Genomic DNA, 18,769 nt, shown 5'->3' on the forward strand with positions numbered 1-18,769 from the left:
GACGTTATGTCCTATTTCTTCTAATCCACTTTTTATTTCGCTTGTGGGGGTACTTGAATGAAGGCCTCTTAGGACCACTCTATATGCTTTTTCATCGCGTAGTTGATAGCAATGAAAGTTGTAATGCTTTGAATTAAAATAATTGATTAGAGTTTTATAATGTTCCTTCTTTGTAGTACTGATTTTTATGGCGGTTAGTTAGCCATTATATATATATTCCAATATTCTCTTCGTAACTATAGAAATAGTACCCGGTAGAACGAAGTTACCATCTTCAAAGAACTTACGGCTGGCACCTGTATGTCTCATTCTGTCTAATCACCTCCTAATCAACTACCTTACCTAAGTGAGGACGCATTGTCGAGGCCTTCTGGGCAAGAGCACCTAACATTATCTATTGGAGTCAAATTTAACACAACCACCCCGACACTTTAAAGCAGAAAGTTTAAGTTTAAAAAAAAATCGTGGCACCCCCATTTTGTGAGGAAAAAAATCGCACCATACTTGTCGAGCTAAAATATAGATAATGTAAGCATTATTATACTTAAAACGGTTGAAAATACAGGAAATAAAAAAACAAACAAACAGTGCAATCAAAATATTGGAATGTACTATATATTTGCTATTTTAATTTTAAAGTGCTTTATTTTTTTTTTGTAATAATTTGAGAAAGCGTTATTCGCTTGCGGCATCCCTGACATACGCTTAGGGCACTCCAGGGTGCCACCGCCCCCACTTTGGTTTTTAGTTTTGAGAATCAGTAACTTATCCTAATCTATGTAGTGTCACTTACCATATGCAAGAGCATAAAATATAATTTAGTATGACAGCCATCACTTTTCTCTAGCAAAATTACAAGCTTCCCTTTCTGCAACAATTTCAAAACTTGATATTTTGCATGTTCCAGTCCTTAACCGCAAAAACGGGTGGAATCTGAATCAAATTTCACTTTCTTCCATAAAATGTATAATCTATACCGTATGTACCTATTTATATTCTATAAGATTCAAAAGTGTGTTCAGTTGACGTGAAATGACCTATATATAAACTTAATAAACCATTCTATTTGTAGAACGCTTTCCCACAGCGTGAAGATTGGCTATCGTCGATTATGGCACGTTAAGCCAGAGGCCGTGAGGTTGGTGGTTATATTTATTGGCTTATATATTTTTTCAAATAATATATTTCTCATTGACTAAATACCTTTAAATAAACAAATCATTTCATCACATTAAATTATCCTATTGTTAGGTAATAACATTGTTAAGCAAAATCTAATCACTAGGGAAACATTTGATCAGTAATATTTGAAATTTTATTCAACAAAAACCAAATTATTAGTAATAGTCAAAATGTTAAATAATCGAAAAAAAGAAAAACGGGATTTATCCCAGAAAAGATTTAGACGTTACGAACTGCAAATCATCCGTAGATACTACAATTTATTAGAGGGTCAGCCAATGAGGAAATCAACTAAATCTAAAATCAGTGTGGTTAAGGAAATTAAGGTTGTTAGACATTTGACAAAATTTAAAAGTCCACCGGGAGAAATCGAATTGGTAGAATCTATACGATTACCACGCGCTCCAGAGCCATATGCAAGCGAGACCAATCTAATATACATATTGGATCCTGACAAAAACAAAGAACCCCTAGAAACTTTGGGGTATCATTGTTCAATAACTATTTACGATGGAGACACAACAGTGAAGGTATGCTTGTTAATCAGTTCCATAGTATTGTTTTAACTAAATAATTTTCATAAGTAAAGAAAAAGAACATTCAGAAGTTTGAAAAATAAAATATTTAGGTTACCACATTTTGTCGAATGGTACAAGTCCTATTACTCAAAGAGTGACATTGTTAATTTTAAAGTACCAGTAACCATAAAAGATTTTGAAACTTACTTAGGATATGGTAAATTTCGACCGTAGGCATCTACATCATACCGCAGGAATATCTGAAAATCTGGATAATTTTGGATAATAAAACCAAGAATAAATGGACACCCAAAACTATTGATGACATTGAACAAATGAGACAAGCTTTAAGTAAAATACCTTTATTAATCTATCCAACAGTTGCAGAAACAATCTAAGGAACCAATTCAATTATTTAACCTATAATTAACTTTACAGTTAGCGGTAGTATGGAAATTTATACTATGAAAGCATTGAATCAAGCTTTATGTACATCAAGAAAAAACGACTCACAACACAACTGAAACAATAAAACAGCATTAGTATGGGTACTTAAAAAGAGTGTCTGAGTAAGAGAGGCAAAAAAAATAATATTTCATTATCGGCATAAAGGCGCAATAGAGGACGATCCCAGAAGAGGTGGTTGCAGGGTTTGCAAGAGGGCTAGGAAAAGGAGACTGACGTGATATGCGCATATTCTCCGCATTTTGGAGGTTACAAATTACATCTCCATGTTTTTTTTCGCTTCAATTGGAGAAAAAAAAAACAGTGGTTATTAAATTTATAAAACTAAACCTTTGGAGAATCGTAAGAAAAGGATTGCCCTGAGACATATCTTTGGGACATTTACATTAAATATTACAATTTATGGTTTTTGGTAATAAGCAGAAACTAAAGCTAAACGAGATGCCCGCATGTTTACTCCCGTTGCTGAGGCTGATGAGGAAAGGGCGTGTCCGGTTCTGGCTGGTATAGGTCAAATTCACACGTGTTTGCTATAATTTTTGGAAGGGAAAAGAGCAAAATCTAAAATTTAACAAACATTTTTAAAAAAAAAATTTAACTGAATTTCTTAATTTGCTGGAGGAATGAGAAAGTGTCCTCGAATATAACTCTTTTCCTCCTTCTTCTCTAAATACTGTTTATAAACAATTTTGAGTATAATACCTCTTTGCAACTCAATTTTGGCACTTTTAGAAAATGTGGAATTTCCCAACTTTTCGGGTTTTAAAATATTGTGGGGTATTACACCCTGTTTCCCCTGTAACGACGTCTCTAATTATTTATTCGTTTTAATTTATCTTTCCCGGAAGTTAAGGGAGGGCAATTTATTTCTGAGTCCTTGGCCTGGGTCCTGAGGGTCCATACAGTGAAGATGGTACTATCTTCCCTATATTGCCCGTTACCGTCTCTTTTTTGTATACTTTACAGTAGTGCTTTTCGTCAGATTCAGAGAGACTCAATAACTGCTTCAAATCTATCTAATAGCACTGATTTAGAACTCTTACAAAACCATAGATAGGAAATAGATACACCTGCCATCCTTCCCGAACTATTATTTTTACAAGTAGCATAAATATATAATAAACTAGGCTATAAAATAAAGGTTTAGTTGACACATTTTTGGAATATAAAATAAATACATAAAAATGTCTCATCTCTTTAAAATCGAAAGATTGCATTTTTTTCTTTTTCAAATTTATTGTTTCTTTTTATCATTTTATCCGTTTCATACTATTATTTCATGTCAGAAAATAAATTTGACTAATAACATTTTTTTTTTAGCATGCATTTTCACAAAAGTTTAACTGCCAAGTAGCCATAAAAACTATACCCAGACCAGATCGGAACCTAGAATTGAAGAAAGTAAGGTGCGAATTTATGGCAAATGACTTGAAAACCATCATAAACCTACACCACAAGAATGTATTGAAGATCTACGAAAGCTTTTTACTGGAAGATGAGTGAGTATTTTTTATTCATTTTATGCGGCCCTTTTATTCATCTACGTTCTGTCTAAGCATAGTTGACCACCTCTTGCAAAGTTAATCACCTGTTTCATAATGAAAGCTAATAGTTCATAGTACAAGTATAAAAACAATGTGGTAATTGCACTAATACTTATTTTTTTCATAATAGGGATGGTTATGGATGATACAGGAGTTAAAAAGTACTAAAGTACAAGTTACTATTGTACAAGTCACTGTAATTGTGTCAAGTTGAATCAACAATACTAATAGTATTAGTCCGTACTTTATTAGGGCCCAGTTATCCCTGAACCTCAGCAATTGTTTCCATCCATATCACTCTAGCCTGGCTAGTATATTCGCACTGGCGAGAGAATTTCATATTTTTTCATAAAACTGCTCTCTGTTTTCAGTATACGTTTTTGTTTGTTAGTTTAGAAAGGGCGTTTAACAGCCTGGTCATCAAAGCCCGTAGTATACGTTTTTTAATAGTCTACTGTTGGACTACTTCGCTGCATTCGGGCGATAACAATTTCTTCTCTTAATCGTTATCAGAAGAACATGATATGATTGTGATTGTGAATCTATAAAAGGTCCTATCTGAACCCTCACATTTATGAAACTAGAAATGAAACACGTTCTCATCAAAATGTTGTCTATTTGATTTGTAGAAAACCACCGTTTGATCTCCTATTGAGTATCCTATTTTAAATAAACACTATGTTTCCTACTACCGGGCCTTTAGAATATGCAAACTTTATCATTCTCAAGCTCATGTGGATTGGATGCTACGCTTACCAATAGTTGATTGTAATGTGAATTATATATACTACATAAGTATTAAATCACCTATTACAATTTTCACATCAGGTCTTGGAGGCTAATCAAAGCAATACTCTAGTTTAATACAAATTGCTCTTTGTCTTCGTCTTTAGAAACTTCAATGGAATTAAAATCTAATAATATCTAGAAGATATAAGCCATGATCTTGGAAATTTAAAATTGGATCAAAAACATCTCTGCTTTAAACCTGCAGAATACTTTTTAAAAAATGTCAAAACTAAGCATATATTTATATTATTAAAGAATCCATTACATTCCCGGACGTCCCGATTTTTTTTTCAGGGATGCACATATTACTCTCCAGAATTTTAAGATAAACAAATAAAACTTTATAATAATAATTATATAATCCTCCTCAAAAATTATAGAGAAAAGGAAGCAAAATTTATTTACAAATAAGGACCCTTCGCCACAAGATACAGATGGAGAGGGAGAACCACTCCATGGAAAACCAGTGGAAGAAAGATGACCTAATTGCATGAAATCTTTCAGATTCAGCCACTTTTTCCATACCAACGAATTTCATTCAATAACCGACTAATGGTTTATCCCCAAGGCAAGACTTCAGCTAGTTCCCTGAATGGGTATCGGAGATATGGGGGAGAACCATGATAAGAGCTGCAGACGGTTTACGAGCTAATGCTCGGCACATTTGCTGGGCCAATACAACATCCACAAGGATCAGAATGAAAGGGACGGTAAAGAACTGATAATAGGGAGTTTTCTGGAGTAATGAGGCTGTTGACAATTTTGGCCTGTGTTCAAGCATTGTGTTGACTGATGAAAGGTTTACGTTGCATTCTCCTTCGATGACCACAAAGAAGCCATTGGTTAAAAAAACAAAACAATGAAATAGCAAATATTTGTGAATAATAAAAAATTATAGTGAATCCCAAATATACGAGGATAACATTAACCAGAAAATCTACCTCTCCTTCTTTTACCTCTAGTAGACACTTTCGTGACGACTGAGGTTTAAATTAAAGTAATTGCAGGGCATGAGAAAAAATGGTTCAGAAGCCAAGCTGTCTCTTAAGAGAAATTGTTTTCTCTTTCTCTCCAGCTGTAATATTTCCTGCGACTAGAGTTATTGCCTTTCCTTCTTTCTCTTCATCTATAATCGTCAGCATCTCTATCATCATCTCTTCGTCTGTCCATTGTCTCCTATCCTTCGCCTCTCCAATGTCTCTCCTCTTTGTCTCTGTCCTTTTCTCTTTCCCTGTTATAATCTCTTTTGCTAGAATGACTATCCACACACCTAGAGTTTTCCTTATTCTTAGGCTTTCGAATAAATTGTACTCCAATCAATTTTTGTATACTTTCCTTGACTACTTCAAAATCTTGAGCATTCGCTACATTTTAACAGAGGGTTTTTGGTCTCGGCAATCTCAAGCTCTGCTTTAAGTCCAGATCCACGCACCCCGTCAGTGAAAATATCGATAGCCATGTTTTCCCCGGACGTCCTCTGGAACCATAACATTAGTCAACTCCTCCAGTCAAGAAACTTCCACTCTAAGGTGCTGCATCGCTTTTCCCACGATTCTGCCTGCTGGTCCTGAACCAATCGCCATGCACCTGCCTCAGATAAAGGCCACACAATCTCTTTTCGAATTTGTCGTGAAAATTATTGAAGTCCTGATGTTCCCTACTGAAGTTGACATACACGCTCCGAATAATATTCAAGGTCTCCTCTCGAAATAAAATGATAAGGGAAGTCGTTCCTTCCTGGACATTTCAGCTGTCAGTCGAGGATGCTGCCTTGAACTGCTACCTATTAATTGCCCATGACGACCCTCCGTCGTATGTTGAAGGCAGAATCAAGCCTTCAACATACGACGGAGTGTCCCAAAGCGTCTTCTTCCATGTTGCGAGCATCTCTCTCTCTAGAGTCAATCGTTAATCCGCGATACGTCATCGGGTATTAACAGGCTTAACCTTCTATTCCAGGAAGTTAACTTCACTTTTGATTCTCCCAATATAAAGCTCCACTCCGTCCTCACCTTTATATCGTCTTTCTGAAGTTTTTACCTGCTTTTCGACATCAGAGTCCAGATCTAGCTGGATTTTCACATTTCCAACCTGCTTCCATGAGCCTCCTAAGTCCTTTTCAATGTTCTTGAACTTGACTGTCAGAATTTTTTAAAATTTTTCCTGGCCAAATTTCATTACATCCATGGTGGATTTCATTTCTCTAAGTATTGACAAAAAATCTTCCAAATTCGCTGCCTGACCCTGTGATAATTGTCCCTAACCTCTTCTTCTTCCAAGTAACTCAATATTTCACTTCCTATCTACAATAAAAAAAAGTAGTTCCTTCTCATATTCTTATCCGAAATTCCGCTTTTGGCACTAATTGTTGTGTGTTAGCTGGGCCAAGAAACAAACCATTAAAAAACAGAAACAAAAACAATTTTTTTTTATTGCAATAGAACAAAAATATTCACTATATTTCTAACTGACCAAGAGTCACTTTTTTTTTTTTTTTTTTCACTGTCCAAAACAGTTGTTCTAATTCATCGATGATTTCAATTAGAATCGATCAACCAGAAAACATCGTTACAATGTGTAACACATTTAAAAACAATATTCAAAATGAATTTTTATTAAATTTTAAACTTAAATATAAATATGATTATTTATTTAAATATTTTTATTTAAAGGATACACATAGCAATGGAATATGCAACAAGCGGGACATTGACCGAGTTGATCAGAAATTTAAAATTAATTCCAGAATTTGTAACCCAAGAAATGTTCCGAGGATTGTGTCGAGGACTGCAATTTTGCCATGAGAAAAAAATTTGTCACAGGTAAATTTTTAACTAATATTTAATGTTTTTAGTATCATAAGAATAATATATATGGGAAGAGCGGGCATAATGGCCATCAAAATGGTTATTGATTTATTCTGCTACCCTAAAATCAACCTAGCAACTTATAATATTGCTGTTACATTAATTGACTATTCTAGTGTATATTCGAATTTTTGTTTGTTGTAGCTAAACAAAGTAAAATTACTTATATAATTAATTTTTAAAAGTGTGACAAATGGCCATTGTGCTCGCAGTGGGTCGGTCATCAAGTTCAGATTGGTAACCTTAATGATAAAAATGATTTTAAATCATATGGATTACAGCACTTACTAGACAAACGGTCCAATTCATTACAAAAGACTGATTTACATGGCAATTATAAGGCCTATCTGGACATGCGTTGAGCTCTGGGACTCCACTAAACCTTCGAATTCCTCTCGTATCCAATCCTTACAATCCAAAATCCTTCGTAAAATCCTAAAAGCTCCCTACTTTGTCACTTTAATAAAATCATTCACAAAGACCTTAATGTTCCATTTGTAACCGATCTAGCCCGAACCAGATATCAATCCTTCCATTACAAACTCCCTAAACACTCAAACCCATTAGTTTCTAATCTTGCTTCCTCTTTTATTCCGGACAATCCTCCGAGGCGTCTGAAAAGAAGATGGCCTCGAAACCTTATATTGTAAAAATGTTTTTAGAGTGCTACCATTGGGTAGTTTCTCTACAGGCTTGTACCATACCATTATGATTTCCTCAAATTTACTTGATGTACTTATAACTGTACATAAATACATCAAGTAAATATCAATAAATAAATTTAAAAAAATCATATGGACTCATATTTAAGTTAACGATTATTTATTAAATATAAAAAATAAAATATATATATATTGTTAATATATGAAATTTGTTTTCAAAAAACCTTAATGACAAAAAAATGTGATTTTTTTTTTTAAAAGAAAGCAATTTTTAGATTGGTGCACACTTTTCACATAAGAAGGCATCTTTTAGTGCAACACCAGCACAAAGCTTATGAGCCCACAAATTACATCCTGGGCATTTGACCCTTTGAGCTTTTCAGTACTCAGCATCGTCTTCTTCACTCGTGATCTTTAAGTCTTTAAACAAATTTCTTTTAGTGATCTTGATATTAGACTTCTTAGCAGGTTTCTTAAGATGATTGTTCTCGGATTCTATCTTTCTGCCAGCGATCTTTTGTTTTAAGAATTTCCTTTTCTGTTTTCCTTCTTTAGCAGCTTTTTCTGTTACCAAAAACATTTTTTAAGGGCTTCCTGATAACAGAGCAGCACAACCTTTCTTCCGACCACTGCTCTTGCGTTTATCTTCCGATACTCGAGGTACAGGGACAATATCTTTAGAGCTGACAATAACAGATGATCGTAGTTGGATTTTATTGCTTGTGTACCTGAGAAATGTTCAGTCCTAGAGCTATACGATGGAACAGAAGCCCTGTTGATAAATTGTTGACCGACAGCAGTTGCTGTTGTTGCCGCAGTGAGTGGCGGAAGAGGAATTTCCATAACTTCTACTGGGGCAAAATCAACATCTATAAAAATGTGCCAATTGAGAATCATTTGATAGCCTGAACATAAAATGTATTAAAGGGCCCTATGAATGATACATCTAGGGGTTGCAGTTTATTACTGTAGTGAGCTGGAAGGCAGACCACTACCGTCTGATTTTCTCTAATCATCCTGATGAATTCAATATTTTTAGTGTGGGTAGAGTGCCCACCCATATTAACAATACTGGATCATTTTCTGTTGGTTTACTAAGCTTCACAAAATGCCTGAACCATTCTACAAAAGTCTCAGACTGCATACAACCCGTTGGGTGGCAAGTTAGTGCAGTTCCTGGGTACACACGCACACATAATGAGTTCACTAAAATAAAAATAAAAAACCAACGTATACAGGCACAATGGCCACAGCCCCGGGATAATGGCCACTTAGTGGCCGTTGTGCCTGCCCGGAAGCCATGGTCAAAAATGCATTGTCATTTCTCAACAAACATCCATAACTGAACTCTAAATATTCAATCTTTCAGGTAGTTAACCACTGTTTTAAAATGGTTATGTTTCAAAAATCTATTTTGTCTAATCAGTGTGTTATACTTACTTTAATTGATGACTTACCTCAAATAAAAGATACAAAAACACAACAAACTGAAAAAGAGTAATACCTCTAGTTGACGTAGTTTCTTCTTATCCTAGTGTCTTAACACTACTGAAATGACGACCAGGGTAAGCTTCTTGCATCCACCACGAATTGACAGCACTGTAAATGTTTAAAACCCCCACTGTCCAATACGCCCACCATGGCCATTATGCCTCAGCTCAGTGAGTAAAACAAAATCTCCTATACCATATTCTAGTTTCCAGGGTAGATACCGGCTATGGAGGATGATTCTATTATAATAGCCCTGGGTCGATCCTGTGGTAGGAAGAACCTCCAGAGGTACACCTATTTAAAAAATGGGCAAATGAAAACCTGATGGTTGTGCTGATCTGTTGTGTAATCCTAAACTAATCACTTTAATGTGCAACCGTTAGAATGAGTACTTCCTCACCAAGTAATGAACTCAAGATTCTTTATGGGTTGAAGTGATACAAAATTTATATTTTCTTTACATTATAGTTCAAAGCCTGAAAAAAAATATGATCTATTAATTATAGCTAAAACGTTTTTGTAATAAGCAATTGAATATTTTATACTTTGGTGAAATATGTACCAACATTATTGTGTTGTATCAATACAATAACATTAAAAATGTAATATTATTTATTTCGTTGGTCCCTTTTGAAGTTAAGGAATAGAGAAGGACTAACGCTGGAAAGTAGCAGCTACTCATGATCCTTTGGTGCTCTAATGTGGAGGATACTGTTTATATAAAAAAGAATATTTATAATATTTATATTTATAGAAAAATCAGTAGATGTTATTAAATCATTGATCTGGGTGATATACGGTAGATTATGTTGGTAGTCTTGGTAAATTGGGCAGCTTATTAGCATATGAAAAAATATCTTCAGACATTTTTAAATTACATATAATGCATTCATTAAATTGTTTAATTATGTACGTTTTTGTTCATGAGTGTGATTTTGATAATGTATTTACTGAAGATTCGTAGTTGAACTAGTGTTTTTATTTAATGAAAAAGAATATATGTTGTCAAATATGGTTGAGCATCGGTATTAACTGTAAATATGTTATTGTAGGCTGGGTTAAATTTTACTCTCTTAAGTGATAATGCTGTTTGTGAGGCTCAGTAGAGGTGGGCAGGGCATGTTGCTCGGATGGCTGAGAGTGATCTGCTAAGGAAAATAGTGACAGAGGTACATGGAGCTACATGGAGCAAGACGCAGAGGAAGACCACGCCTTCGATAGAGTGGTGGTACCAGGACCATGATGGGAGTGAGGAACTGGATGACGACCGTACAAGATCCATTATTGGTGGAGGCTGATGCAGAAGGCCAAGACTCAACATCGAGTTGTGGAGCCAAATTAATAATAATTAGTGTTGAAGGTCTTGGTAATGTAAATAATGTTTAAATTATGTTAATACAACAGGCATTTGAACGATATAGGGTACAGTTCAGATAGTATTCGATTTTCAAATCTGATAACCATTTAGCCCACTGGGTTACTCAATTATGTTTTAATTTATGCTGTACATTGTTATTGGCCATGTGTAATATTTTATAAACCCTTTTAAGTGCAATTGTAATAACTATGAGTGATGTCTAACTTCAATCTACCCACCCAAGATGGCGTTCCCTTGCTTAGAGAAAATAATTTTCTGAAGAAACGTAGATGTACTTTTCAGTATTATCGGAATGGTGCAACTCCCCAGATATGGATTGAATAAAATAAATTCTGAGTGTATTTAATTTATTAATTTTTCCACGTTGTGGCCAGTTAAATATGTTAGCTCTACGACAAATATTCAAGGAAGAATTAACGGTTTTTCTGGTTTTATTATTGGAATATTTAAGGTATTTTGAAAAAGACAAGAGTTCAAAATCGGAATACCTAAACAGGTATAGTTGGAAACAGTTTCTGTTTTCAAATTATCATACGTACTGTGGTTAATTGGTTTAATCAATTAATCTATTTGATATACCCTTTTGGCAGTGAAAATATTACAGTTATTGGCTAACGCGTTTAGTTTATGCTGTACAGGAATGTAGAAATTAGTCATTATAACCAAGTCATCGGTAAATAACTGTGTAATAAAATCACAGGAGGGCTTGATTTGAATCCCTTGTAAGCGCTTGGACCTTTAAAAACTTTCCAGAGCGCTAATGAAGAGGCTAAGGAACGGGCTTGTTACCTCCCCATGCAGAAGACCGTATTTCATATCAATATTATCAGTAAAAATATTGTATGTATGTATGAATATATATAAATCTCCCCTGTCATTATTAAAATTTAATCTATTCATAAATACTACTCTTGAAAATATTTAATTTTCCTTTTTTCCCATCTCTTCTTTTATTCTAGATCATTTTTTCTTGGAGCTTATTCATCTACTATGTATTAATCAGTATTCCTTTTTAAAAATACATTTTTTTTTTTTTTAACTTATCGGCGGAGAATCCCATTGGAGCGTTCCCATACATCATACAATGATTGGAGTCTGATAGTGCCTAACCATGGTTGGGCGTCAAAGTTTTTCATTTTGTGGGACCGCCACTCAATGAAAAAAGTCCAACACTCCCCATACATATTGTTAAACTATAAATTAAAATGTTTTTTTCCTTCATATTTAAATTTTTTTTAAATATTTAAATAAATTAACGATACAGTTATTTGGGGCTATTTTTTTTAGGTGGCAGATTACTGTCAAAAAATCACATTTGATAAATGTACATAAAAAGATGATTCACTAATATCGAAAAGTAGACCTAATAGATAATAATCGATTACTGAAAGTTTATGATGTGTTCTCAACATTCAATCACAATTCAAGGAAAATTAGTAGCTTCAGTAACAACGAATCCGCTTTACATTTAGGGACAGATAGATATGTTACATATATTGGAACCTGAAGTATGTAAATATTTCGACAGTTTTCAGCTTTACAATCTTTGCCTAAATCTAAAATGTCTACATTGATATTTCGCCAAATAATTGATTGATTTTCATAATTTGATATTGTCTCCTCTGTCTTTGAGTTTGAGTGTTTAAAATAAGTATTTCAATTTCGTCCTTCCCTTTTCTCAAAAAAAGGTTTAAAAGAATTATAATTTATTAGGCATAGGCTATAAAATTCCGTCAATGTATTAATAATGTTTCTGATCTCACATTAAAAATAGAACAATTATTACAAATAGGAAATAAAACAAATTAATGATTTAATTTCGGATGTAGAAGATTGTTCAAAATCAACCATTTTTTTCAAACAATCTGTTCGTCCAAGAATATGTGCCCAATATAATGTATTTTATCATCCCAGAATACATGTACAGTATAGATTGTATTATAAGTATAATATATAAGTAAAATAGATTGAACATTATTACTTATTTATAAGAGTTCGTTTTGTTTATTACTGCATCAAATCTAACTGTTTACATTTGTATTCACGGTTTACATATTATAAGGCATGTAACATGTAAAACTCAACTTGATGACTTTCATATTTCGTATGAAAGTCATCAACTTACCTGGGCTCAACCCCCTCTCCAAAAAAAAAAAAAAAGAATTATAAAGATTTGTTTAAAGAAGACTTCTTTTTAACATACGTTTCATTTCAGGAACATCACCAGTGACAATATCTATGTTTCTGACCACATGCGCCTAAAATTAGCCAATTTCCGTATGGTCAAAAGGTGTTACGATAAAATGAGGGACCCTTTCGGAACGTTAATGTTCACTGCTCCAGAAGTTCGTTATCACCAACATTCGTTAGGGTTCCAGGATGATATGTGGTCCATGGGCATGGTCTTGTATGTCATGTTGTTTGGGGAGTATCCCTACACCATTAGGAGATATAAAGAACTTGACGTACGTATGTTTATATTAATGTATAATTTTTATGTTAAAAATATAAACATTAACTTAAAGAATTTAATGTTATTTTAAAGTGTTTTTACAATTTGTTTTTTAAGTAATCATAAATTAATAATGGACCACCTTATTTCGTTTTTAAAATATGATTCAATCTTTAGCATTTGGCAGTAAAAATTGAAGAAATGATAAAATTTATGGAATAACATTTTACGAGTTCGAAAGCTTTCACTTTTCTTATTACGGACGATGGTCCTCTGTAAAATCATTGGCGCGTCTATTATGCAACCAATGCAACTAAAAGTTCAGTCAGGAACGTCCGCTAGGAAATGATGTTCATCTTAGTCAACAGAGGACAATTCCATCAGCCAACTTCTGTCTCCTTTTTGAGGCTAAGTTGAAAGGTATGGCCCAATTGCCACATTTCGCCTATACGTGAACCCTTCGAAGTATAGGTATCTCTCTTCTTTCATGACGAAAGGGGAGGTCGCTTAGCACACATGTAACCTCGAAAACAGTACTACACGCATAACTGCTCTCTTGGTTGCTGGTACTCTGCTTAGTAAACTTTATCTTAGCCTAAATCTACAATAAATAACAGCTTCTGTCAAAAAAGTGAAGAGTGATCCAAATTATACTATAATATATTATATTATATATAAGTTAGCTGTGTATATTCTCATGATAATAATAAGAACTCTGTACTAGTAGGATTAGTTACCTCTAAGTTTGACAACAAACCAATTCCTATATATATCAGATGATTGTAATAATAAAGCCAGTTGTTAAAGTATCCTTGTGTCGTTACTCTGCCCGAAACGCCTTTTATTTTAAGGTAATCTTTCAGTCTAATCATAAGAGGTGCTGAAACCCGGGACCTTCAGATTCCGAATTTTCGTCACGCAATTAGTAATGTGAGTCCGATAACGATATCAGCAGAAATTCTTGAACCAGTAAGTGAGTTATAGACCATAACTTAAGATGATGAAAACGGCAGAAGAATTAAAGTAACTCGAGTACCAGCTGGCTCAGTCAACAGTGGAGAGGCAGAAACTAGAGGCTCAGCTTTCTAAGGTGACTGAGAACACTCGAATTGAATTGCTAAAGATAAGAACGCAGAACTCTGCGTTCATCCATGAAGTGATCAGCCAGTTGGAACCGTTCACTGGGATAGTAGGTGACTCTTTCAGTCTAATCATAAGTTATATGTATATATACAAAGTTATGATACCACAAGGCGTATTGTCCGCCTTAATACTTCCTACCCATGTAATAAACAACCAAAGTGTATATAAGACGCATTAAGAGAGAGAATAAAACAGTGTTATTTCAGTAGTCTTGCGTATTGTTACTCTGCCCAATTTCTTACTTTTTTTTATTGTTTCTCTTCCGACAACCCATAAGTTATATATATCTCGATTGGCTCTGTAGACCTTTAGCCACTTGAGGGTCTGCCCTTTCTTTCTTTTCTTATTTACCTTTTACCTTGCCACTGCTGAGTTACGGAAGGATGCCGATCGGTTATCAACACATTTTAACCAGTTTTCAGATCAGACCTATTTAACGAGTTTTCATTCCTTGGAATCGTCACGGAATATAAGTCAACCTCCCCTCCCCCAAGGTTAGAATCGAACTGGTGCCACTGCAGAATCCAAATTGTTATAGTGAAACCCAACACACTTGACTATAAATTCCTCTCAAATACTTTTTTTTTCTCCATTTGTCAAGGCTTTGATTCCAGATCGCTTCGGTGATAGTGTGGAGGACTTTCCATGAAAATCTCTCGATTCTGCTTTCCAGGGTACAGGATTGAGCTCAGGTCTCGCAGCCCTATATCGGAGCTGGTTTTATCACAGAATTGTGTTCGGGATCACAGCATTCCTGGCAGTGAGATGAATGCTCTGTTAGCATTGGTTATACGCAGGTCTGATCTCAGTAAGTTGATCGTTTATTGAAATTATTGTGAAGCCGAGGTATTTGAAACAGTTTACTTTCGGAAATGATTTACCTTTTAAGTAATCTTTTTATCGAGTGGATTTTTGGCTTATTATCATATATTTTGTTTTGTCTTCATTTAGTTGTCAACTGATTTGGTCGGTTTTTCCTACCATTACTTAAGCGAGTCTCCCCATTTCTTCTTGATAGCTTCCGAGGACCGCACGCTCGAATTTTATATTTCATTCCGACGTGCACCTACCATTTGATCGTAATGTTCTTCAATGCCTCTGTAATTATCACCCACGTACATAAACCCTTCTTTAGGATGGGAAAGATTAGGCTGTGTTCCAGGGCTTTAATATTCTTTCTATAGATTAGTTCTAATAGCTTGGCCATTAGAGGTTCTCCACTATCATTTGACAGATCAGATGGAAAATCTGATGATTGTCCATCACTCTTTTGAGCCTACCGATAATTATTTCAACATCCGGAATATCCGGTGCTTCTACGTATTTTGGGTAGAGGTCCCAGGTCCTCAGCATTGTCCATGCCTTCGTCTTTCGTGGGGCCTTCATGGTTAAGAGCTCTTGGAATCATTCTTATCAGATGTTCAGTGTCTTTTCTTTGAACGCCAAATTTTACACGCATTTGTCTGTTCTCTCGCTCTATATCCTACCCATTTATTCTTGACGTCAGCGTAGAACTCTCATTTATTTCCAGTCTACGATTTACGTCAATATCTTATATCATATGTATACATAAAATAAGCGTTAAAAAAAAAGTCGAGGGTTAAGTTTGAGTTTAATGTAGTGGTCGCTTAGGGAAGAGTGGTTAAGATTGAGTTGAGGCCTTTTTGGTCACCTTAGGCCCTTTGGTTCAAGATCGTAAGTCCCAAAACGCACCAAATATAAGATAAAAAACACCGAAATATACCCAATTCTTATACTAACAACAAAACAAAAAAATGTTTAACTTAATGTTAACTCGAATTAAATTAAAATGTTAAAATTTGAAGCAGAAAAATGGTGAAAAGATACAAAAATATATAAATGTTCGAAAATAAAATGTATCTGATATTAACTTGCATGTATGCATACATTTCTGTACATTTCTTGATAAAATATTTTATGTGATGAGTATTTGATACAAAATCCACGAGTTTTATATGATTGAAGTCAGTGTGTTCTGTTAAACATTTGCCAAGAAGTATTGTATGTTTTAACATTTAGTCCGTCAGTTTGTAATTTATTTACAGTTAATAATTACATATATCTGTTATAATTACTCATAAAATATACTTTCAGAATTGGAGGGGCTTATATAGAATATCACCACCGAGGAATGTGAAGATTACTCCTGACGCCCGTTCAGTTATATCATCATTGCTGTGCCCATGTAAACGCCGCTTAACAAGCGAACAATTGCTAAATCATAGGTGGCTTGAAATCGTATTATGCACAAAGGGTCGCTACGGTATTTGTTTGACTTATTATGGTCCTATAGAAGTTTGTACTATACAAATAATTAATTACACTTTTTTTTCTAGGCTTAAAAATAAAAGTAGACGACGAAAAGGAAAAGGAACCAGATTTTGAAGACAGACAACCAGATCCCAATATCGTGATAACCATAGAAAACAAAATCCTCACTTTAACCAACTACAAACCGCAAGAACCAAGGGTTAGAGAAAGAATACCGCCATTTTGCAGGCCCAAATACCGCAGGTTTAAAAAACATTAAGACACGTCAATAAATACTTCATGTTCTCGTAATATGTCTCATTTTCTTTACCATTTAAGTCATTACCGATTGACCTAGGCGAGATCAGTTCACCACTTCCACTTAGTTCCATAAGTAAATTCGAGTGCAGACGTTGTTTAATTTATTGTCTATGTGTGAAATGAAGAAGTATATTTATATTTATTTACATAATTGGAGTTTAATTTTGAGTGAATGTGTACTAATCAACCTTCTGAAATTATGGTTGAATGGATTATTAAAAAAAAAAAAAACTTTTGGTGAAAGAGCTAAAAATTTTATTCAAACCAGTGATCCACTAGTGAATCCTTCTCACATTTACCCGAGTTCTATTGTAAATGTAATTTATTGAATGATATAAGTGGCGGCGAGGAGGTTCAAAATTGGACTCATCTGAACCGAACTTCTTCCATGGGCTGATAAAATTACATTGAAGTTGAGTATCAAAGCCCTAATACGATTTTACTAAAATATGTAGAAAGAAGAGAAAAGAAAAGTTTTACTTATTTTTACATTATATTAACCCTACCTTAAATTACCTTTTTGTATCTTATTATCTCACTATTTCAAAATGTTCTTATATGTTTATGTATCTTTTTAGCCCTGATGAAACCCTACAAAGTGGGGCGAAACGTCAAATAATAAATAGTTGTTAACTATTTTTGTTCTTTTTGACCGCAATCCTGACAATCTTCTTCATATTGTTATAATAATATACTAAACTAAAATATTCAAGCTTGTACCCAGTGACATCAAACGTTATAGTAATTACTTGAAACAACAGTGATTTTAAAAATTGAATGAATATCACATAATGAAAATCATGTTAGATTACTATATTAAATTTTCTGAACAACAAAAGTTTATTTTATCAATGAACTCATTATTAAATTTCATTTGAGGAAAAGCGTGACCACTGAAATCCCACTAGATTTATTAATAGACAATAAACACAAAATAATTAACTGATGTGATAATACAGAAAATAGGAGCACATTCACATTAATATGGAACATCTAATTAAAATAAAATTGAATATAAATAAATAAAAAAGTACACAGCGATCTATTAGAGAATTTTCTTAAAATAAAAATATATGAAATAATAATAAAGAACATGGAGATACACATACCTCAGACTTAAACATTAATTTTTACTTATAATGTGATTGTAATTACAATACTTAGTTAATACAAATTTGTTCACCTAATACTGGTTGGTAAAATTCCATATTATGAGTGTTCAAAAAAAACAAAAAAGGAAACTATAAACACTTAAGATATTGATTCTTATCATAGTAGTAACCATAAAGAATTTTTTTTTTTACTTTTCTATCACTTTCAAATTTTTTGATATGTTGTTTTTAACGAATCAATTCATTCCAAAGCCCACAGAGTCCCAAAAAAGCATTTTCATCAGTGATCTGTCAACGCCATGTTTTGTACCTTAAACGTAAACACTATAAACCCCTTGTTTTCATTGACTCTTTTGCCAACGAAATTTATTTTTGAGCAAAATGACTGAGTATATGGCAAGCATCTAACACACTGCGGATGGCTAATAGATTTGAAATGTATACATTATTATGACTAAAATTACGGTTTAATGACTTCTATCCTCAGAACTCAAAATTTCCTCTTCTTTCAACTTTGGACAGGAATTTTCAAACAAAAAATCAAAAATATTTTAGCGCTAAAAATTGCAAACCT

The 18,769-nt window shown here is 33.9% G+C and overlaps 1 protein-coding gene across 1 annotated transcript; it reads left to right on the forward strand.

Moving 5' to 3' along the window:
* The first annotated feature begins 1,319 nt into the window (after positions 1-1,319).
* LOC106687907 (testis-specific serine/threonine-protein kinase 3) lies at positions 1,320-17,439 on the forward strand. The gene is made up of 6 exons (XM_014432071.2): positions 1,320-1,712; positions 3,486-3,664; positions 7,171-7,320; positions 13,112-13,361; positions 16,607-16,775; positions 16,849-17,439. Exons 1-6 carry the CDS (start codon positions 1,353-1,355, stop codon positions 17,040-17,042), a joined length of 1,302 nt encoding a protein of 433 aa, XP_014287557.1. The 5' UTR covers positions 1,320-1,352; the 3' UTR covers positions 17,043-17,439.
* The last annotated feature ends 1,330 nt before the right edge of the window (positions 17,440-18,769 follow it).

This window comes from Halyomorpha halys, unplaced genomic scaffold, assembly GCF_000696795.3.
Source record: "Halyomorpha halys isolate HHAL.00 unplaced genomic scaffold, Hhal_1.1 Scaffold1024.1, whole genome shotgun sequence".
In the NCBI taxonomy this organism is placed as follows: Eukaryota; Metazoa; Arthropoda; class Insecta; order Hemiptera; family Pentatomidae; genus Halyomorpha; species Halyomorpha halys.

Coding starts and splice junctions, on each gene's coding strand:
- LOC106687907 (XM_014432071.2), top strand. CDS start 1,353: ATGTTAAATAATCGAAAAAAAGAAAAACGGGATTTATCCCAGAAAAGA. Junction 7,321..13,111: donor GAGAAAAAAATTTGTCACAG/GTAAATTTTTAA, acceptor GTTTCATTTCAG/GAACATCACCAGTGACAATA. Junction 16,776..16,848: donor ATGCACAAAGGGTCGCTACG/GTATTTGTTTGA, acceptor TTTTTTTTCTAG/GCTTAAAAATAAAAGTAGAC.